General features: G+C 46.3%; 1 protein-coding gene, 1 long non-coding RNA gene and 1 other non-coding gene across 7 annotated transcripts in view; 1 reads left to right on the top strand and 2 right to left on the bottom strand.

Moving 5' to 3' along the window:
• Positions 1–19084, bottom strand: part of LOC136385588 (uncharacterized) — a 37937-nt gene extending 18853 nt beyond the window's left edge. Inside the window, exon 1 of one of the 2 annotated variants that reach the window (XR_010747846.1) lies at positions 19023–19084. This is a non-coding gene — a long non-coding RNA (uncharacterized lncRNA). Of the gene's footprint in view, positions 1–8547; positions 8738–19022 lie in introns of those variants that run through there. The other variant, XR_010747847.1, reaches the window with a different exon arrangement.
• TRNAI-GAU (transfer RNA isoleucine (anticodon GAU)) lies at positions 13445–13520 on the bottom strand. The gene has a single exon. It is a non-coding gene; the product is annotated as a tRNA-Ile (tRNA).
• The window catches only part of PCYT1B (phosphate cytidylyltransferase 1B, choline), an 89358-nt gene continuing 85486 nt past the window's right edge, over positions 18863–22734 (top strand). For 3 of the 4 annotated variants that reach the window (XM_066356662.1, XM_066356664.1, XM_066356661.1), the window contains exon 1: positions 18863–19125. In XM_066356662.1, coding sequence (XP_066212759.1) covers positions 19009–19125 — 117 coding nt within the window. In that variant the 5' untranslated portion in view covers positions 18863–19008. Of the gene's footprint in view, positions 19126–22023; positions 22037–22734 lie in introns of all 4 variants that reach the window. The other variant, XM_066356665.1, reaches the window with a different exon arrangement.

Here is a 22734-nt window from a genome sequence, read left to right as displayed (position 1 = left end):
GACACGTTCAAGGTCGTCAGCAGGCCAGGGCAGAGCCACTGCTTCCTAGCGGAGGGCTGCGTCTGCGCACGTCTGGATGTTTAGCTGCATCTAGGGCCTCCACCCATTAGATGCCTGGAGCACCATCCCCCAAGATGTAACAACCAAAACTGCCTCCAAGCATGCTAAATGCACCTTGGGGGGCAAAACTGCACCTACTTGACAACCACTGATAGAGCCCTATCCAGTTTCCACCCCCACACACTATATTTCATCTGAAAATACTTCAGTAGATATTTCTTCTTTTTCTTTTTCTTTTTTTTGTATTTTTCTGAAGCTGGAAACGGGGAGAGACAGTCAGACAGACTCCCGCATGCGCCCGACCGGGATCCACCAGGCACGCCCACCAGGGGCGACCCTCTGCCCACCAGGGGGCGTCGCTCTGCCGCTACCAGAGCCACTCTAGCACCTGGGGCAGAGGCCAAGGAGCCATCCCCAGCGCCCGGGCCATCTTTGCTCCAATGGAGCCTTGGCTGCGGGAGGAGAAGAGAGAGACAGAGAGGAAGGAGGGGGAGGGGGTGGAGAAGCAAATGGGCGCTTCTCCTGTGTGCCCTGGCCGGGAATCGAACCCGGGTCCCCCACACGCCAGGCCGACGCTCTACCGCTGAGCCAACCGGCCAGGGCCAGTAGATATTTCTAAAATAAAGTTTTAAAAGATATTAACACACTTATCATTATCATACCTAAAACAAATTAATAACAATTCTTTTATATCATCCAGAAATTGCTCAACTTACTTATTGTCTCATGAATGTATTTTTTACAGTGTTTTGAATTAGAATTTTAATAATATACATTGCAGTTGATTGCTATGTCTCTTCCATCTGGTTTAATCCATGTATCTTGCAATTTTCTGGTTGTAGAGCCTTGATTTATTCTATCGAGCTTCTTACAGTCTGGATTTTGTTGATCGTATCCCTGTGGTGTTAACATACTCCTTTATCCCTTTCGTATTTCCTGTAAATTGGTCTGGGATCAAGAGGTGCGATCACAGCCAGGTTCTATTTCCTTGGCGAACTATTTTATAGGTGGTGTCTGTCGTTTTGTTACATTAGCAATTCCTGGTGCTCAATGCCTTGATCCAATCATTTACTAGGTATTATAAAATAGGACACTTTTTTTTAAGCAAGAGAAAGATAGACAGGAAGGGAGGGAGATGAGAAGTATTAACTTGTAGTTGCAACACTTTAGCTGTTCATTGATTGCTTCTCACATGTGCCTTGTCCGGGGGCCTCAGCTGAGCCAGTGACTCCTTGCTCAAGCCAGCGACCTTGGGCCTAAGGCAGTGACCTTGGGCTTCAAGCCAGTGACCATAAGGTCATGTCTGTGATCCCACTAACAAGCCAGGGAGCTTGAGGTTTTGAACCTGGGTCCTCAAGCATCCTAGGTGGACGCTCTATTCACTGTGCCACCACTGGTCATATTGAGATGATATACTTCTTACTCTTTGATCACCCAGAGGTACTTTTTGTATGGGAATAGTAAGATAAATGCTTGATTCTTTCCCTCTAGTTCTCAGTTTTCAAGATGATACATTTGTTCCCTTGCATTCTCCAAAGGACAACTGAGGTTTTTAGTTTGTTTGGGATTTTTTCTTTTTCTGTAGTATCAAGAACTCATGGATTTAAGCACATCTGATGGATTTCAATCCATTGCAGTTCTTACCCTTATTGATGCTTAAACTTTCCATCTTTAGCCAACAGGAGTCTCTCCAAGTTGGTTCCTGAGTCCTTTTGATAATTTTGATCTTTTTTAAAGAAAAAATGATAGAAATTCTATATTCACATGAGTATTTTCATCTTCACAGTTTTGCTCTACAACAATACTATTACTTAAAGGGTGGGCCTCAGGCAATACCTGTGAGCTTGACATAACATCAGATTGATGGGCCCTTCCCAGGCATAGTGAACTAGAATCTCCTTGGAAACGAAGTTTAAAAAGTTCTCCATGTGATTCGTATGCAAACTGAAGTTTGAGAACCTTTGCTCTACACCAGTGGACCCCAACCTTTTTTGGGCCATGGTCTGGTTTAATGTCAGAAAATATTTTCATGGACCGGCTTTTAGGGTGGGATGGATAAATGCACAAAATAAAATTATGCGACCGGCATAAAAACTGGTATTTTTAAATATAATTGTCGAACTTACGAGACAAGCGTCAAGAGTAAGTCTTAGACGGATGTAACAGAGGGAATCTGGTCATTTTTTAAAAATAAAACATCGTTCAGACTTAAATATAAATAAAATGGAAATAATGTAAGTTATTTATTCTTTCTCTGCGGACTGGTACCAAATGGCCCAAGGACCTGTACCGGTCCGCGGCTTGGGGATTGGGGACCACTGCTCTACAAGAATTAACTTCAGAGGATCGCCTTCCTCACTTAAGATCTCTAGCCCTTTAGGAATTTCTCCCCAGAGCAAGTCACCCTTCTGTTCTTATTGGATATCCTCAGGGAACACAGTCATTGTTGAGGGTTATTTCTGAAATTTTTGAAACAACCAAAAGTCGATTGATAGTCTAATAGGTGAATGATAAATCTAGTTAATACCTCTTTGGATCAAAAAATTCCTATTTCATTATATAATTGATTCCCATACACAGTCTTATAAAGTTGCCAGGATGAAAATTTCAAAAGTATTATTTTATATATATAATTGATTGATTTTTAGAGAGGAGAAAAAGAGAGAGAGAAAAGCAGGGGAGCAGCGGGAAGCATCAACTCATACTAGTTGCTTCTCATATGTGCTTTGACCAGGTAAGCCTGGGGTTTCGAACCAGCAACCTCAGCATTCCAGGTCGACACCCACCCACTGTGCCACCACAGGCCAGGCCAAAAGGATTATGCCAAAATGTTTTGAGCAATAGTGGTATTATATGTGCAAGGGATTGCCATGGTTATGCTTCTTTTGAGTTCCTATGCTTGAATGGTATGGTGATTTTTGCAGAAATAAAGAATTAATTTTTTTATTTGAAAGTGTGCTATCCCATGCTTGCTTTCTTGCTTACTCAAAAGAATATCTTTTTTTTAGCAAGGATGGGCTTCTGTGGAAGCACCTGACTCTATATAGTTACTGTCAAGGACCATTATTCAGTCATTAGACATAGTCCCTCACCTATGACTTAAGTAGACTAGGTGTTTAAAGTGATTGCTTTTGGACATATCAAAGGTTTTCACATAGCCAGCTTCTTGGGACACACACACTAATACGGTTTATTTCTTTCAGTGCAAACAAAATAGAGATCCTTGGGGGAAAAGAAAGCATAATATTGATAGTTTGGGGGTCAAAACCCTTATCATAATAATATCTGTCATCTCTGCTTTACCATGGTGGTTCTTAACTTTTATTTATTTATTTATTTATTTATTTATTTATTTATTTATTTATTTATTTATTTATTTTTGGTTCAGCATTTTTTAAGGTCCTGAATCTCTAGGAAGTGGAACCAGGCCTCAGGGGTTTTGAAAGCTCCCCAGGTGATTCTAATGTACAACCAAGGCTAAGAAATTTGTGAAATGATGCAGAGATGATGAGAGACCCGTAAAGGCTCTATTCTTTTCAAGAATAAGATAGTTGATATACTTATGGGCCTTTGGAAAGGTCATTTCTCACTGGCACTACCGGATATTATTCAGAGATTTACATTTCACTCATGGAAAACATACCTAGTGAATCCACTTCCGTTTGTGTTATGGAGGGAGAACCCATAACACATTTTTGGAAGATTTATCAGAGGATGTGGAGACATCATCTTGAATGAGTATTTCATGATTCTTTGTCCACCAGCACCTATGAGTGAGTCAAATATGAGATTTATAGGGGCTGAATGGTTTTTATCTAGCTAGGTTGTATCATTAAACGTTAAGCTAAATTAAAAACTTTCAACATGAAGGCTATCCAAAGAGAACATACCAAACAGAACATGAGAAATGTTGAGCTTCAGGGCAGCATACAATGAGCAGGGGCTTTGAAGTCCAACAGGCCTGAGTTTCAAACTCAGCTCTGCCACTGACCTCGGGCGAATCATTTAACCTAAGCATTTTTTTTTTTTTTTTGGTATTTTTCTGAAGCTGGAAACGCGGAGAGACAGTCAGACAGACTCCCGCATTAGCCCGACCGGGATCCACCCGGCACGCCCACCAGGGGCAACGCTCTGCCCACCAGGGGGCGATGCTCTGCCCCTCCGTGGCGTCGTTCTGCCGTGACCAGAGCCACTCTAGCGCCTGGGGCAGAGGCCAAGGAGCCATCCCCAGCGCCCGGGCCATCTTTGCTCCAATGGACCCTTGGCTGCGGGAGGGGAAGAGAGAGACAGAGAGGAAGGAGGGGGGGTGTGGAGAAGCAAATGGGCGCTTCTCCTGTGTGCCCTGGCCGGGAATCGAACCCGGGTCCCCCGCACACCAGGCCGACGCTCTACCGCTGAGCCAACCGGCCAGGGCCTAACCTAAGCATTGATTCTTATCTGCAAACCCACTACAGCGCCTGTGCCTGACACAGAGTAGGGTTTCATAAATTACTAAGTATTAAAATTACAGACAATGTGCCTGACCTGTGGTGGCGCAGTGGATAAAGCGTCGACCTAGAAATGCTGAGGTTGCCGGTTCAAAACCCTGGGCTTGCCTGGTCAAGGCACATACGGGAGTTGATGCTTCCTGCTCCTCCCTCCTTCTCTATGTCTCTCCTCTCTCTCTCTGTCTCTCCCTCTCCTCTCTAAAATGAATAAATAAATAAATAAACTAAGCCTTTAAAATTACAGACAATGTATTGTTCAAATATCCAGAGATGAGATACCAGGTCCAGCTCATACTAAGGAAGGTTTCGTAGGCCGAATAATGGCCCCCTAAAGATGTCTACATTCTAATTCCCAGAACCTGGGAGTATGTGACTTTCCATGGTAAAAGGAATTTTACAGATGTGATTAAATTAAAGATATTGAGATGAGAGAGATTATCCTGGAATGAGATCATAGGTGAAAAGAGGCAGTCAGGAGAGTTAGAGAAGATGTGATTACTGAAGCTGACAGAGGCTGCAGTGATGCAGTTGCTGGCTTTGAAGATGGAAGGAAGACAGCCATGAGCCAAGTAATGCAGGTAGCTCTAGAAACTGGGAAGGCAAGGCCTGACCAGGCAGTGGCGCAGTGGATAGATCGTCAGACTGGGATGTGGAGGACCCAGGTTCGAGACCCCAAGGTCGCCAGCTTGAGCGCGGGCACATCTGGTTTGAGCAAGGCTCACCAGCTTGAGCCCGAGGTCGCTGGCTCGAGCAAGGGGTCACTTGGTCTGCTATAGTCCCCCCCCCATCAAGGCATATATGAGAAGTCAATCAATGAACAACTAAGGAACCACAACGAAGAATTGATATTTCTTATCTCTCTCCCTTCCTGTCTGTCTGCCCCTATCTGTCCCTCTCTGACTCTCTGTGCCACACACACAAAAAAAGGAAAGTGGAAAGGCAAGGAAACGGATTTTCCCCTAGAACCTCCACAAGGAACGGAGTCTTGCTGACACATTGATTTTAGCCCACTGAGACCCATTTCAGACTTCTGATCCCCAGGGCTTTAAAAGAATAAATTTGTGTTGTTTTAAACCACTACTTTTGTGGTAAATGGTTACAGCAGCAGCAGGAAACTAACAGATTAAACCAAAATTCTTTGAACATTTAGTCATTTTGAGCACCAATTTTGCAAGATGTAGATTTCACTTTGGACTCCATGCCATTCATAATCGATAAGTATAAAGTATAAGGATTGTAATAATAGTTTACTTGTTAATAAATATATCCATCCCAGCATCAGGGTCTTAATTACTCACTTGCCAGTCAAGTGTATTGTAGCACATTGACAAGGTCCCAAGCATGCTCCTCGGGACTCTGCGGTATTTGCTACAGCACCAGGAAACAGCCTGGTGGGAAAGCGACCAGGCGGGTCAATAACCAAGAAGGACAACTCTTTAGGAATATCAAACATGTAAATTCGGTCAACTATTCTGGAGGACAATTTGATAACAGTATCCGAAAACATGTACGTAAAACCTGAAAAATGCAAGCAATCTGACTCAGCAATTCTACCTGTGGGAAAAGTTATCCTAGGGGTAAAATATCTGGATTCGTATGCATATTGTTCACCTGCTTAAAAAATCCTTTTGTGGTTCCCACAATCATTTATAGAAAAGCACTCAAAGAGACAGAAGGGTGAAAGCAGTATATTCACTTTCATTGGATAATTAAGACTGGCAGGTGTTTGTACTGGCCATAGCTTGGTCTAGACTTGAACCTGGTTAGATTAACCTCGAAGGTTCCCAAGCCACCTTTGCTACATTTGATCCTTTTTTCATGAAAATCACTGAAATGGTGATTGTGACTAACAGTTTTAATGTTAAGTCGGTGCCTGCCCTTGAACATTTATTATAAACTATTATCCAATTTTGTGGCTAAAATAAATTAAAAATATTATATGTCTGTGTAATTGAGCCATTAAGTGTTGAAAATTACTTATATTCTTATGTATCCACTGACATTCAGATAATATGTTTGGCATGCAAAAGTTGTGAATCCAAATTATGTTCAAATCCAAGTGAGGAATCTTTTTTCATTTTTTTCTCTTGTATTATCTGTTTCAGCCATATATCTGGACCCAAACCCAATCAGGGAGGGACCAAAATTGACACAATATTCTTAAGTATGATGGCGGCTGCATTTGGAGTTTTGATTATACTGCACTACATGTGTGATTATCACTTGTAAACAGATGATTAGATATTAATTAGACAATAAGTGATTGTAAAGTACTTAGAAAATAAAAGTGTTTATAAATACCACCAAGTAATAGCAACAATAATTCTTTACTGACTACACAGCTGCTAATGTCAATAAAAATGATTTATTCCAGCTAAGGGCAACTTTAATTTATGCAAAATAAAAAGCTGTTATCATATCTATTTTGCTACAGCAAAACAAAATATATCATATTTGCAACAGATTTTTATCACCAGCATTTAGATAAATATAGCTTATTTGATGAAAACAACTTATCTCTTTTAGGACTTTCTCAAGCACAGGCATAACCATTAAAGTATGGTGTCTTTGAGTCCTAAGAACTGAAGCTCTTTACTGCTCATCTCTCTGACTCATGTAAAACCTCATTTATTTTAAATTTAAGAGTAAGGTGCCTGACCAGGCAGTGATATAGTGAATAGAGTGTTCGTTTGGGACGTTGAGGACCCAGGGTGGAAACCCTGAGGTCGCCAGCTTAAGCATAGGCTCATCTGGCTTGAGCACAGGATCACCAGCTTGAGTGCGGGATCACTGGCTTGAGTGTAGGTTCACAGACATGACCCCATGGTCGCTGGCTTAAGCCCAAAGGTCACTGGCTTGAAGCCCAAGGTCACTGACTTGAGCCCAAGGTCACTGGTTTAAAGCCCAAGGTCGCCATCTTGAAGCCCAAGGTCACTGGCTTGAGCAAGAGGTCACTGACTCAGCTGAAGCCCCTGGTCAAAGCACATATGAGAAAGCAATCAATGAACAACTGAAGTGCTGCAACTATGAGTTGATGTCTCTCATCTCTTTCTCTCTTCCTGTCTGTCTCTGTCTATTCCATTCTCTCTCTCTCCCTCTCTCTCTTCCTCTTGCTAAAGACAAACAAACTAACAGACAAACAAAGAGGAAGGTGACATTTCGTTGGTGGCATTTGCATTCACACAATAGGTGTGTCATGTTGGGTCTGTGCAGTCGCTCCTCAGCACCTTACAACTATCCTTAAACTCAGTAAGTTTTGTTCAAATGCATGAGTGAATGTCAATTCTTTTTTGGCTATTATACAAGCTGGGAACAGAAAAGAATCCATGTGGAGAATAAACTAAATCACTTTCATTCTACCCTCTTGATTTTGTTTTTCAAAAAGTAAGTTTTGAGCCTGACCTGCGGTGATGCAGTGGGTGAACTGCCAACCTGAAATGCTGAGGTTGCCAGTTCGAAACCCCAGGCTTGCCGGGTCAAGGCACAGATGAGAAGCAGCTACTATGAAGTGATGTTTCCCACTCCTCCCCCACCTCTCTCTCTCCTCTCTCTAAAATAAATAAATAACTTTTTAAAAAGTTTTGAAGCTGACTACTTTTTATATCTGACTGTTCTCTCTCTCTCTCTTTTAGTGTTTTTTTAAACAATATTTTTTCCTGTTTATTAATTTTAGAGAGAGACAGGAACACAGATCTGTTCCTATATGTGCCCTGAGCAGGATCAAACCGGCAACCTCTGCACTTTGGGACAGCAGTCTAATCAACAGAGCTACCCCGCCAGGGCAATGCCAGGCCATTCCCTTTTTTTTCCCTAATAGCCCTTATAAGTCAGAGACCTGTATCAGTCTGGCTCTTGACCCACTGATGAATCTGGCAACACATCTGTGTTTATTTTTCTATCATAAGTCAATTCAAGCATCATCAGTGAGTTCAGGTCCATGGTTTCAGAGATATGAAATGGACTGAATAAATACAAGTAAAGAGTGCTTCATGTGCCTTACCAGGTGGTGGTGCAGTAGATAGAGCGTCGGACTGGGACATGGAGGACTTAGGTTTGAAACCCCGAGGTCGTGGGCTTGAGCCCTGGCTTATTCAGCTTGAGCACGGAGTCGCTGGCTTGAGCTTGGGATCATAGACATGGCCCCATGGTTGCTGGCTTGAGCCCAAGGTTGCTGGCTTGAGTAAGGGGTCACTCACTCTGCTGTAGCCCTCGGTCAAGGCACACACGAGAAAGCAATCAATGAACAAGTAATCAACGAACAGCTAAGATGCAACTAAGGGACAATTTCCTGTCTGTCCCTATCTGTCCCTCTGTCTGACTCTCTCTGTATCTGTCAAAAAAAAAAAAAAAAAAAGAGTGCTTCATGTTACATGAATCCAGTACAAGAGGAGAGTAAAGAGGGTTACTTTGGATGATGAGATACTCATGAGTTAGCAACATTGTTAACAGAGCAAATTTAACTATATCAAAGAGTGAGGCAGCGTAATTTGGTGGAAAACAGTGAATTTTGGTTCAGGAGACCTGGGTTCAAGTAATACTTCTGCCCCTTACTATGTGGCCTTGCTCACATCACTTAAACTCTGTGAATCTGTTTACTTATTTGAAATTATTCACAATAGTCGCTAATCTCAGAGTGCTATTATGATATAATTCAACATGTAAAAGCGCCAAGCGAGGGGTGAAATGCTTTACAATAAAAAAAAAATTATTACCATAATTTCCAGGGAGCTGGTGAAAAGGATTAATGCATAGGTTTCATTGCTTTAATATAGTGGAATTTGGGGGGCACTATGTCAGGTTTTAGGCACAAACCATAAGCCACAGGTGGTAACCTGGGGAAGTGGCTCAAGCAGAATGCTGAAAGTAACAAAACTTCATAGAAGGGCAATAATGGTAGCCAGGCAACCATTCTTGACTCACTTGTTCTTTCACTTTGATAACTTTCTTTGGTGGTGAGCCAGAGTGAGTGAGTAAAAATGAGTAAAGAAGAGAAAGGAGACATGAAAGAAGTAGTCATAACTACACGAAAGGTAAGGGGGAAGGAGCCTTTCCATATGGCCTTGGTAAATATTAAGAGCAGTAAATATTTGTCGGGGCATACAAACGGCAGCTAAGTAATTTAATATTTTCAGTACGAGTGACCTGATATTTTCCTACAACGGATATACAATTTCTAGCAGCATGACTAATGATTGAAAAATGAAAGGGAAGGGTATTTTTAAAGAAAAAGCTTAAATGTAGGCTTTCACATACCAGGTTGTGACTTACTTTTATCCATAGGTAATGACGTGAAAGGTGTTTTGCCATAGGAAACAGATCATATTAAAACTTTATGGCATGACACTGAAATAATGCCTTAGTTGGAGATCCCCTAGAAGCAGATGTTGAGACAAGGATTAAAGTTCAAGTCGTTTATCTGGGAGGTGCGCTCAGGAAACACCCATAGGAGGGTGGGTGAGTGAGACTAGGAAAGGAAGACAGCCACTACAGGGTTCAGTGTCAAGACACCTAGCACCGTGGTGATTGGAAGTTAGTGCTACTGGGCAACTCTGGAGTCAGGTAGAGAGGGCTTGGGTCTTTGTACATTCGTTCCTGTCAGTCATTGGTTTAGAGCTCTGGTGGATGTCGGCTGTTGATTTTCTAGCCCCTCAGCCCAGTCTCGCGGTGGTGTGAGGGTGGTGTAGGGAAAGTGGACGGGGGCTTCCCCTGGCCAGAGACAGCCCTTAAGGCAGTGAGATGCAGGTGCTGGAGTTGGCAGTGGGCCAGATGTTCACTACAATGATAAGGCCCGAGGGACCAGGCGGGTCGGGCGGGGTCAGGAGGGATAGGAAAGGATCGGAAGTCATAGGGCGGAGTCGGGTGGCTTCGGGAAGGGGTCCGGTGGGGTTGGGCAGAAATCAGGTGGAGTCAGGTGGTGTCTGGCAGGATGGGGTGGGGTCGGGCGGCATAGGGCAGCGTTGGGAGGGGTTGGGTGGTTTCGGGTGGGGTCAGGCAGGGTTGACAGCGGTGTGGGGCAGGAACCGGGTGGGGTCAGCTGCTGTCATATTGGGGTCGGGCAGGATCGGGTGGGGACGCGGCATCAGGACCGGCAGGTAGGAATCGGGTGGGGTCAGAAAGGATCAGGTGGGATCAGGCAGAATCGAGTGGGGTCCAGCAGGGTTGGGTGGGGTCAGGTGGCATCGGATGGGAATCGGGCATGGTCGGGTGGGAGCAGGTGGGCTCAGGCAGGAATCGGGTGAGATCGGGCGTCGTTGGGCAGGATCGGGTAGGATCGGGCTGCATCGGGTAGGGTCGGGTGGCGTCGGATAGGAATCGGGCGTAGCCGGGTGGCATCGGGCAGGATCGGGTGGGGTCGGGTGGCATCGGGTGGAGTCCGGCCCCGAGCAGGATCGGGTGGGGTTGGGCAGGGTCGGGCGGGATCGGGTGGGTTCGGGCAGCGTCGGGCAGGATCGGGTGGGTTCGGGCAGCGTCGGGCAGGATCGGGTGGGGGTCGGGTGGCATCAGGTGGAGTCCGGCCCGAGCGGGATCGGGTGGGGTCGGGCAGGGTCGGGCGGCATCGGGTGGGGTCGGGCGGGATCGGGTGGGTTCGGGCAGCGTCGGGCAGGATCAGTTGGGGTCGGGTGGCATCAGGTGGAGTCCGGCCCGAGCGGGATCAGGTGGGGTCGGGCAGGGTCGGGCGGCATCGGGTGGAGTCCGGCCGGCATCGAGCGGGATCGGGCGGGGTCGGGCGGCATCGGGTGGAGTCCGGCCGGCATCGAGCGGGATCGGGTGGGTTCGGGCGGCGTCGGGCAGGATCGGGTGGGGTCGGGCAGGGTCGGGCGGCATCGGGTGGGGTCGGGCGGGATCGGGTGGGTTCGGGCAGCGTCGGGCAGGATCAGGTGGGGTCGGGTGGCATCAGGTGGAGTCCGGCCCGAGCGGGATCAGGTGGGGTCGGGCAGGGTCGGGCGGCATCGGGTGGAGTCCGGCCGGCATCGAGCAGGATCGGGCGGGGTCGGGCGGCATCGGGTGGAGTCCGGCCGGCATCGAGCAGGATCGGGCGGGGTCGGGCGGCATCGGGTGGAGTCCGGCCGGCATCGAGCGGGATCGGGTGGGTTCGGGCGGCGTCGGGCAGGATCGGGTGGGGTCGGGTGGCATCGGGCAGGGTCCGGCGGCGTCAGATGTTAATCGAGCGTGGTCGAGCGGCGTCAGGTGGGATCCGGTGGCCTCGGGCGGCGTTAGGCGGGAATTGGTTGGGCTCGGTTGGTGTTGGGCGGGATCGGGTGTAGTCGGCAGCGTTGGGCAGGATTGGACAGCGTCGGGAGGGATGGGTGGGGTCGGGTAGCATCGGATGGGAATCGGGTGGGATCAGTCAGGATTGGATGGGCTCAGGCGGGAATCAGGTGGGCTCCGGCGGCATCGGGCGGTGTCGGGTGGGGCCGGGCGGGCGTCGGGCGGTGTCGGGTGGGGCCGGGCGGGCATCCGGCGGTGTCGGGTGGGGCCGGGAGTGTCGGGCGGTGTCGGGTGGGGCCGGGCGGGCGTCGGGCGGTGTCGGGTGGGGCCGGGAGGGCGTCGGGCGGTGTCGGGTGGGGCCGGGAGGGCATCCGGCGGTGTCGGGTGGGGCCGGGCGGGCATCGGGCGGTGTCGGGTGGGGCCGGGAGTGTCGGGCGGTGTCGGGTGGGGCCGGGAGTGTCGGGCGGTGTCGGGTGGGGCCGGGCGGGCGTCGGGCGGTGTCGGGTGGGGCCGGGCAGCGTCGGGCGGTGTCAGGTGGGGCCGGGAGTGTCGGGCGGTGTCAGGTGGGGCCGGGCGGGCATCGGGCAGGGCTCAGACAGCCTCTTCTCCAAAGAGATTCTTTTAGTTCTTCTCTGTAGGAATGGTATTTTCAACAATTTGATGTTGCTGAACTGAATACTGCTTGTTGGAAGAATGATGTCATTTCCAGATCTGTTCAAAGCTGAGGTAAAGGGCTCTATGGCTTAGTTTCCTTGTCTGCAAAGTGGGGCAACTCTCACTATCTGACTAGGTGTCGTGGGGATTAACAGTATGGTGGTAAGTACCTTGTGTGGTGCTAAAAGCGTAAGAGGAGCCCTGGCCGGATAGCTCGGTTGGTTGGACCGTCATCTGCAAGCGCAAAGGTTGCCGGGTTCAATCCGGGGTCAGGAGGTGTACGGGAACAGCTAGATGCACCTGATTCTCTGGATCTCTCTCCCTATCTCTCTCTAAAACAAAACATAAGAGGTACTGGGGAAAAGATGGAGAAAAAGATGGTAGCCCCTGTGAGGGCAGCAGAGCAAACAAGTTCTCACCCTAGCCATGCCCTGCTTGCAGAGGTTCAAAGACTCAGGAGCCCTGTCCCCAAGGAGTCCCTGGGGGTTTTCTGAACAGCCCCCCTCCAATGGGTTTCCTCTGCTTTGGTTAACTCAGGGGTCCCCAAACTTTTTGCACGGGGCCAGGTCACTGTCCCTCAGACCGTTGGAGGGCCAGACTATAAAAAAAACTATGAACAAATCCCTATGCACACTGCACATATCTTATTTTAAAGTAAAAAAAACAAAATGGGAACAAATGCAATATTTAACTTAAAGAACAAGTAAATTTAAATCAACAAACTGACCAGTATTTCTTTTTTTTCTTTTTTTTGTATTTTTCTGAAGCTGGAAACGGGGAGAGACAGTCAGACTCCCGCATGGGCCCGACCGGGATCCACCCGGCACGCCCACCAGGGGCAAACGCTCTGCCCACCAGGGGGCGATGCTCTGCCACGACCAGAGCCACTCACGCCTGGGGCAGAGGCCAAGGAGCCATCCCCAGAGCCCGGGCCATCTTTGCTCCAATGGAGCCTTGGCTGTGGGAGGGGAAGAGAGAGACAGAGAGGAAGGAGAGGGGGAGGGGTGGAGAAGCAGATGGGCGCTTCTCCTGTGTGCCCTGGCCGGGAATTGAACCCGGGTCCCCCGCACATCAGGCCGACGCTCTACCGCTGAGCCAACCGGCCAGGGCTAACCAGTATTTCAATGGGAACTATGCTCCTCTCACTGACCACCAATGAAAGAGGTGCCCCTTCTGGAAGTGCGGCGAGGGCCGGATAAATGGCCTCAGGGGGCCGCATGCGGCCCGCAGGCCGTAGTTTGGGGACCCCTGGGTTAACTGGATAGAGGACCCCATACCCATAGCTTCGTTCCTCAGCTTCAGCTTTCTTGTTTCCTCTCACTGTGTCTTCGCACTGTTCCCTTTGCGCACTACCTACCTCTGCCTGCCTCACCCCTGCCCCAGACCCAGCCCCCAAACCTTTGGGGGGGTAATGTTCTTTTTTCTGACTATAAAAGCAATATATGCTCTTATTTTTAAAATACTTGTTATAGACATAAAAATAAAAAGAAGAAAACAAATCCCCCCTAATTCCACAATTTCAAGATGCTACTGTTAGCATCTTGGTGTATTTCCCTACAGTATTTTTTCTAGGCATGTATGTAACCATAATTGGGATCATTTTGGGGGATCATATTGTGGGGTCCGCTTTTCTCACCTGACATAATGTTAACATGTTCCCAGAGCATTAGAATTTCTTCAAAAGCCTGACTCTTAATGTTACATGAATATATTTTAAGTATTCCTCTAATTGTTGCAAATTGTATCTTTCTTGCCTTTCATAAGTAATTCTGAATTAAGCATCTTTGTACAAGATTATTTATGTGCTTTTCTTTTCTTTTTTTTTTGTGATATACAAAAAAACAAGGACAGACGGACAGACAGGAAGGGACACAGATGAGAAGCATCAACTCATCGTTGCAGCACCTTAGTTGTTCAATGATTGCTTTCTCATATGTGCCTTGACCAGGCACTTCAGCTGAGTAAGCGACCCCTTGCTCAAGCCAGCAACCTTGGACTCAAGCCAGTGACCTTTGGGCTCAAACCAGCGACCATAGGGTCGTGTCTGTGATCCCATGCTCACACTGGCAACCCCATGCTCAAGTTGATGAGCCTGTGCTCAAACCAGATGATTCCAAGCTCAAGCTGATGACCTAGGGGTTCCAAAGCTGGGTCCTCAGTGTCCCAGGCTGACTCTCTGTACACTGCGCCACCACCTGGTTAGGCATAGGGTATGAGCATTTCAAAGACTGTTAGTGGGTACGGACAAATGTCCCCTTGAAGTTTTTAACAATGTTAATACATGTATAGATTTGTGTAGCTATTACCATCATCAGGATATGAACAATCCCATCACCCCAGTAACCTCCCTACTGCTGTCCCTTTGTAGTCATCCCCTTTCTTCCACATAACCCTCAGAGGATTATGGAATATTTAATTCTATAATGTGACATTAACTGGCCAGTCTCAGCTAATCATGTTAATTGCATTATGAAGCCCCCAAGTTAAAATAACTCATTCAGTTATTATTGAGAAGTTCCTGAATCAGATTGCAATAGCAGCCAAGATTCTGTCCTCGGAGTGAGTGGATCCGGTAAGGACCCTCTAAGAGTAGTGCCTGAAAGAGTCTGTTTCTATGCATCAGGACTGAGACACACTGAGATTCAACCTTTGAGCTGGGGGCAAGGGTCATGAGGAAGCGAATACAAGGCTGGAATAGGATTAGTGGGAGTGGAATTGCTAGTAGTTATAGAGTTGACCCTCAAAACAGAAGTCTAGCCTGACCAGGCAGTGGCGCAGTGGATGGAGCGTTGGACTGGGATGCGGAGGACCCAGGTTCGAGACCCTGAGGTCACCAGCTTGAGTGTGGGCTCATCTGGCTTAAGCAAAGCTCACCAGCTTGGACCCAAGGTCGCTAGCTTGAGCAAGGGGTTACTCGGTCTGCTGAAGGCCCACAGTCAAGGCACATATGAGAGGGCAATCGGTAAACAACTAAGGTGTCGCAACTAAAAACTGATGATTGGTGCTTCTCATCTTTCTCCGTTCCTGTCTGTCTGTCCCCATCTGTCCCTCTCTCTGACTCTCTCTCTGTCTGTATAAAAAAACACACAAAAACCCCCCTGAATAAAACAGAAGTCTAAATTACAAGGTTCAAAGACTTGGGCTGAATATATGTCAAATGTGACTTGGACTTAACATAGTGGCACTGATAGCTAAGGGTCTGACTTGGGTGACACAACAAAGATATTCATTCTAGGCAGAGGCAGCATCTTGGTTTGATGGGACTAGGGAGGATGAGGAGGGAGGAAGCGGACATCTGCCCACTTTGAGACAGAAAGGGCTGGTGGGGTTTTATAAGGACATGGTCTAGGTTCTTGGACAGGAGGGGTTCACAAGGACACTGCTAGATATCAGGACTCTGCTAAATAGGCAGGTGGACAGGTGAGCCCTCCATTCTAGAGAGGGAATTAGAAGACCAATTAGGAATCAAGCTGGCAGCTCAGTGGCCCAGAACATAGTAGGGGGTTAGATACTTTCCAGTGAGTTCGTGTGGCTCTAGGCAGTGGCTCTCAAATTTTAGTATGTGGCAAAATGCCTCCCTAACCCGGAGGTTTCATGAAAATACGAATTCCTGGTCTCACTGCCTGTTTCTGATTCAGTCGGTCTGGGGTGGGGAGTGAGAATTTCTGACAAGTTCCCAGGGGTGCTGCTGCTACTTCTTTGGGGACTACACACTGAACCACTGCTGTAAAGCAAGGAAAATATTGAGATTAGATGAACAATCTCATTTCTTTATCACTCGGCACAGGTGGGAAAGGGGCTCCTAAATGTATTGAAGGGCTTGGTACGGCTAAACTTGCATCTCAGTGTGTCTTGTGCTTCCAGGAAGGCAGATGGGAGAGAAAGGAAAGTGTAGGAAACAGGTAGGAAGACCCCTTTTCAGATGACTCAAATTTCACTGGAATTCTTGCATCACTGGAGTTGTCTTGAGCATTGGTAATAAGATATGTCAAGTGACGTCATTCTGATTTAAAGTGGCAGGATCTATAACTTTCGATTTCTGCTGCAGAATCCATTTTCTTCTTTTAGGGCTAACTCTCTTTGCTTATTTGAGGAGTAATAAAAATAACGCTCCCTTGCGTTATTAGTATAGTACATTCTAATTCACAAAGTGCTTTCACATGATATTTTATTTGATCTCCCAAATTCTGTAAGGAAGGCAGGGCAGGTATTTTATCCCATCCTTTGTCCTACTGGTTCTCAAAGTATCGTCCCTGGACCTGCAGTATCAGTGTCACCTTGGAACTTGCTAGAAATGTAAATCGTGGACCCTCCCCAGATCTACTGAATCAAGTCTTGGGGGGGGGGAGGATCATTTGCATTTCTAACAAGTTTCCAGGTGGTGCTGATGTTGGTGCTGCTGGTCCTGGACCCCATTTGGATGAAAGTCACTGCTATAGATTAAAAGAAAGATCTAGAAGCCCAGGGACTTGTCTTAAGAGGACCTCGGTGCTTTTTCTACACCTGCTGCATCTCATTTTTCCAGTCCCAGCTGTATTGCTTATGAGTTTGATGCCCTGAGCAATTACTCTAAACTGCAATTTATTCACCTATAAAATGGGGATAATAGAATCAACTTCTTTGGGTTCTTAGTCAGATTAAACAAGATCTAGGTCAGGGGTAGTCAACCTTTTTATACCTACCACCCACTTTTGTATCTCTGTTAGTAGTAAAAGTTTCTAACCACCCAGTGGTTCCACAGTAATGGTGATTTATAAAGTAGGGAAATAACTTTACTTTATAAAATTTATAAAGCAGAGTTACAGCAAGTTCAAACATATAATAATAATTACTTACCAAATACTTTATGTCGGATTTTCGCTAAATTTAGCAGAATAAATCTTTATAAAACTTACTATAGTTAAATCTATCTTTTAATTTATACTTCGGTTGCTCCGCTACTGCCCACCATGAAAGCTGGAATGCCCACTAGTGGGCGGTAGGGACCAGGTTGACTACCAGTGATCTAGGTAAACTACTTAGCACTGTGCCTGAGCTTAATAAATGCTAGCAATTACCATGATTTTCATTAATGTTATTTAAAGTGTGATATTTTAGGCCCTGGCAGGGTAGCTCAGTTGGTTAGAGCATCCTCCCAATATGCCAAGGTTGTGGGTTCGATCCCTGGTCAGGGCACATACAAGAATCAACCAATGAATGCATGGGTAAGTGGAACAACAAATTTATGCTTTTCTCGCTCTTTCAAATTAAAAAAACAATTAAGTGTAATATTTCACTAGAATGAATAACTTCATAAGTTCTTTTGAGTGTGTCTCTCTTTTAAAAATTTTTATTTATTGATTTTTAGAGAGAGAAGGGAGAGAGGGGGGAGAAAGAGAGAGAAACTTCTATTTGTTGTTCCATGTATTTATGCATTCATTGGTTGATTCTTGCATGTGCCCTGAGCTGAGAATTGAACCCGCAACCTTACCATATTGGGAAAACGCTTTAATCAATTAAGCTACACCACCAGGGCTGGATTGTGGGTCTCTTAAAGTGGGGGATATTTCTGGCGGCTTTAGACATGAAGTCACTTCCTCTTTAACGCTCCATCTGGGATGCCTCTGTGATTGCCAAGAGCATTTGCTGAGAGCTGGTGCTGAGGAAATGGAGCAGAGGAAACCAGGGTGGGGAACAATGGAAGGGCAAACAACAGCGACTTGACTGAGGGAACAGAAAGGGGACCAGGGGGACTGGGGTTCAGGGAGGAAGCAATGGGAGAGGGCAGTCAGAGGTGAGAGGCTGGTCATCAAAAACAACCTACCGCCTTCCAAGTTCCTCCCAAGGGCAGTCCGAGGGCAGCCAGCCCAGGGCTAGGCTCCAGGCCGCAGGGATCTGCCCTGCTCTTGTTGCAGCCAAGGGGGTGCACGCTCAGGTGCGCACAATAAATACCCTGCGAGGCCCTCCGAGATCAGCTGACAATTGTGGGCACGGGGAGTTTGGGCTCAAAAGTGACTTTGTCTTCAGAGTGACTCCTGCTTGGCAAAATTCTGACTAGGACACATCAAACGCTCAGGGAAGGGACAGAGTTCTTTTTTAGCGGAGGTCTGCAACGTTCTTTCTCGAGGCGTCCCGTCCCCGCCTCCGGAAGCGGTTTTATATTATCTGGGTAGTACAGCCCGGGTCCCTTGCCCCAAGTGGACAGAGACCTTTGCAACAGAATTAATGAAAAGAAACAAAAGCAGCAAGTTCGGGCCCCGTGGGCACGGCTGGCCGCCAATGGGGCCCGGCCGCTCCCTGGCGGAGTGGTACTATGATGACAGTAGCCAACCAGCGCGCTCCATGCAAATAAGGTACTGTATCCCGCACCGCTGCTCCAGTGCAGTCTGCTTGTTCTAGTGATAAACTGAGGCCCTGCTTCTCGGCTTCTCCCAGAACGCAGGGGGCGGGGGCGGGGGCGGGGGTGCGGGCAACCTCTCTACTTCCCCCAGACCAGACAGAAAGAAGGGACGGAGAAAGGGGATGGGGAAGGACGAGAAAAGTACGTGACAAAGAAAACATTCTCTGCCGGGGAGGAGACTGACAGAGGGTGTAGAGCTGGAGGGAGCATTCGCTGGCCATGCCAGTACTTACCACTGATGCTGAGTCAGAAACAGGTATCCCAAAATCCCTTTCCAATGAGCCTCCCTCAGAAACCATGGAGGAAATAGAGCACACATGCCCACAACCTCGACTGGTAAGTAAAGACAAAGGATGCAAATGTATGCGTGGCTGTGGCATAAAAGAGTTCCTTATGTGCCCTCAGCCAGCGAGGAAAAGATGCTTAGAGGATTTTCATGTAAATGAGAATGGAGCTACCGCCTAATCCTTCTCAGATGTTTATATTTAGCTTCTCTGCCCGACGCTGCGCTCAGCTTACAAAGCATTATTGTATGGGCTGGGTAGGAAACGGGTGGCTTGGGCTCTGCTGTGTTTTTGTGCCTGGGGGGGGGGGGGGGCTGGGGGGCAGGATAGCCTTTTTCCTTTTAAATGTGTTCTCGTCTGAGAATTAAGAAAAAAGAAAAGAAAGAAAAATGACGCCCTACAGTGCAATTTAAAAAATGGTATTCTCTTCCCAAAGCTTCGGACGAGTCCGTTAAGTTCTCAATTCTATTAGCTAAGGAATGATTCGTTCCGCAACTAATTTTGGTGCCTAATGCCAGTTTTGGAAAAATGGAAACGACATAGAAGCAAAACTTCCGCATTCGTTTGAAAATTTCAAAATAACTAAGTGAAAGTGTCCTTCGGTGATGTATTTCTAAACAACGTGTATCTTGAATGAATTGCAAGCATTTCCGGGTGTGCCGCGAAGGTTTCTCTTCAGGTGGGGAGCTGGGGAAGGTACATTTCACTTAATAAGGGGCTGCCTGCCTTAGATAAGCGTGCCGACGGGGCGCTCGCAACCTCCTTCCTTCTCAGTAACTTGTTCTCAGCACCTCAGCGTGGATCTTTAAGGAATCAAAACCACCAGATAGGTGGTGGGTTGTCCGTGGTCTGAAGTCTCACGGAACTTGTCGAGACCTCTCTGAACCCTCAGATCCCAGCGATTCACTGGAACTGTCATCGCCCTAGCAATTTCCCTCCAGTTAAAAGGTGCAATGTTTTTGATTGGCTATGGAGTTTGACCTGGGAAGAGGTTGGGCTTTTGTTTATTTATTTTTTGAGGATTTTGTGACATGGCATTGTCTGTAAACTCCCAAAATGAGGGCTCACAGAATTCGAAGCCAGCCCATCATGGAACTGTTATTTCTTCTTGAGGGTTAATAAGGATTCAAAGGCTGGCTTAGAACAACTTCCTGATACATAAAAACAAAAGAAGTGACAGTAGAGCGCTTTGGACTTTTGTTTGCTGTGCTTCTGTTTTTTAAAATAGGGCAATTTGATATAAACTGCTCCCCGGCTCTTTAAGTCAGTTACTGAACAGCGTACACAATGTACCTATGTTCTCATGGGATACAAACAATCGGATAAGTTTGTTACCAAGGGGTTCCTTTGAGCCATTAAATACGCCATGATTCAGTACAGAAAAAAAAAAATTGACCACTAAAAACTTGTTATAAGATCACCCCAAAATACTTTAAAAAGTTAAACCCCATGTTCACATTTGCATCACACTTCTTCCTGACAGGTAGGTGAGGCTGGGGGAGAGACAGGCAGCATCCCCCAGGGTTATCTATCTGTTTGGTCTCTTGTGCCAATTGCTTTGCCTTCCCTCTTTGCCTTCTAGCTATTCTGCTCCTTGCTTGCTTCTGCCTGAGAGGGTGGGCAGAGGAAATCAAGGGAAGGAAGAAAGTTCAAGTACTTTTCACTTTCACTTGTGACAGCTCGTCCCGGAGTTACCTCACAAGAACCATGCAAAGCTGGCAATGTTATTCTTCCATCTCCCCGCCGCTTTAGAAATGAGGAAACTGAGGTTCAGAGAGGGTAAGCGACTTTCCCAAAGTTCCATTGCTTCAAAGGCGTAGATCTGGGATTCGAACCCAGAGCTCTATGCCTGCAAAGTGGGAGATCTTGTTCCTACAGCACAGTCTTAAGTGAGGTGTCTCACATTCCCTTTCCATCTTTTCGCAGTTCTGGCTTAATGTGTGTGTGTGTGTGTGTGTGTGTGTGTGTGTGTGTGTGTGTAGATTGTGCAGAGAAGTTCCCCTGTTAAAGTGATTGCTTTGATCTACTTTTCATAAAAATGTTCCATGTTCTTCGTCATTATTATGGTCTACTGAAAATTGGCTCTATTTAAACAGGGGCTGCAACCAATTTTAAATCACTAGACTAAATTTTTAAAGCATCTTTTATCAGCAAACTTAAAATGATTTATTGATGAGCGAGAGGGAGGGAGAAACATCCTCTTATTGTTTCGCTCATTTATTTATTCATTGGTTGATTCCTGCATGTGCCCTGACTGGGGATTGAATCTGCGACCTTAGCGGACAGTGCTCCAGCCCACTTAGCTTCCACGCTTGGGCTCTTACCAGCAAACTGTGATCGCTGTAAGGGTATATTCTGAATATTCACTTAACTTTAGGAGGCCAACTTTCCTTTGCTAATGATTTTACGTTAATAATTAAGGGACATGTTAATTACTTAATAACAGTTTGTTCATGGAGGGATTCAGTGGCAAGTGAAAATGCTAAATTCGCATTTCTTTTTAAGGTTTGTTAGTAGTTGCTGTTGATCTTTAGCTTTGCTAATAGTATCTTCATATTTCAAATTATATAAATTCTGTGTTTCTCCCAGCACCCAAACGTATCACCCAAATTTACATGTGGGTCACTGGCGTGGGTATCTGGCGACACAACTGTCAGCAGGATGTAGCTGCTGAGTTGCTTATTAACTTTGGAAAGTTCATGAAAGACTTGAGAGAGTCCCTTGCAGGGGACAGGCTCCTTCTCCCACTTGTCACCAAACTTGAATTCATACAGTTTAGAGAAAACAGGGCTTAATAATAGAACACCTTGTTTAAAAAAAGTAACAATTACTAAAATGTTCTCCTTGTGTTAGCTGAGGCTCACACTGGCTCCTCAAACTCACTCTAACTTTACTGAGGGATAATGGAAAAGGACATTTCTGAGTATATAAGGGCTATAAAGCTTTACAGCAAGTCCCAGAATGTGAACTTTTGTCACTGAATGGTTGTCTGTAAATACAAATTTTATTTAAATCTCAGCAATTGTGTAAAACGCCCTTTTTGTAGTGAACCAGGCTCTCTATTTAGCGTGGCACTCGAGAAGGTGTGTACAGTGTTCCTGTGTCTACGTGTGTTTGTCTCTATATTGACCCTGAAGCTTATCTATTGTGATCCAGTTTAACTCGGTCCTGGTTGATTGAGTACCTACTACGTGCTGTGAGCTCTGAGCCCTCGAGGGTTAGTCAAAGTTTGCTGCCGGATGTTGAATAGAAACCTGTGTTGTCATCAACGTATCTCTGGTCTCCACTACAGAGCCTGGCATAGTTCTTTAGGTAAATGAAGCAGGAAGCTGGCATACCTGAATAAAGAGGACTTTAAAGCAATCTATAGTTTAGATCCTTGTAAGTAGCAAATTGATAGGGATATTGAGGATACAATGGAATCATGTTCAAGGGGAAATTTCTTCTGAAAGGTATACCTACTGTGTTTCCACCTGCCTTATATTTTGTTGGAAGAAAATGTGAGAAAGGAAAGGAGTAAGTAGAATTAAATAACACTGTTGCTACTTAACCATGCTGCATGGGTTTGAGATGTTTCTTTTTTTCCTTTGATTATTCTTGTTTCTTGGTTTGTTTCCTGTTCTTAGTATTTGTTTTGTTTTGTTTTGTTTGAACATGATGC

This window comes from Saccopteryx leptura, chromosome X, assembly GCF_036850995.1.
Source record: "Saccopteryx leptura isolate mSacLep1 chromosome X, mSacLep1_pri_phased_curated, whole genome shotgun sequence".
Taxonomy (NCBI): domain Eukaryota; kingdom Metazoa; phylum Chordata; class Mammalia; order Chiroptera; family Emballonuridae; genus Saccopteryx; species Saccopteryx leptura.
This window is presented reverse-complemented; position numbering and strand designations above follow the sequence as displayed.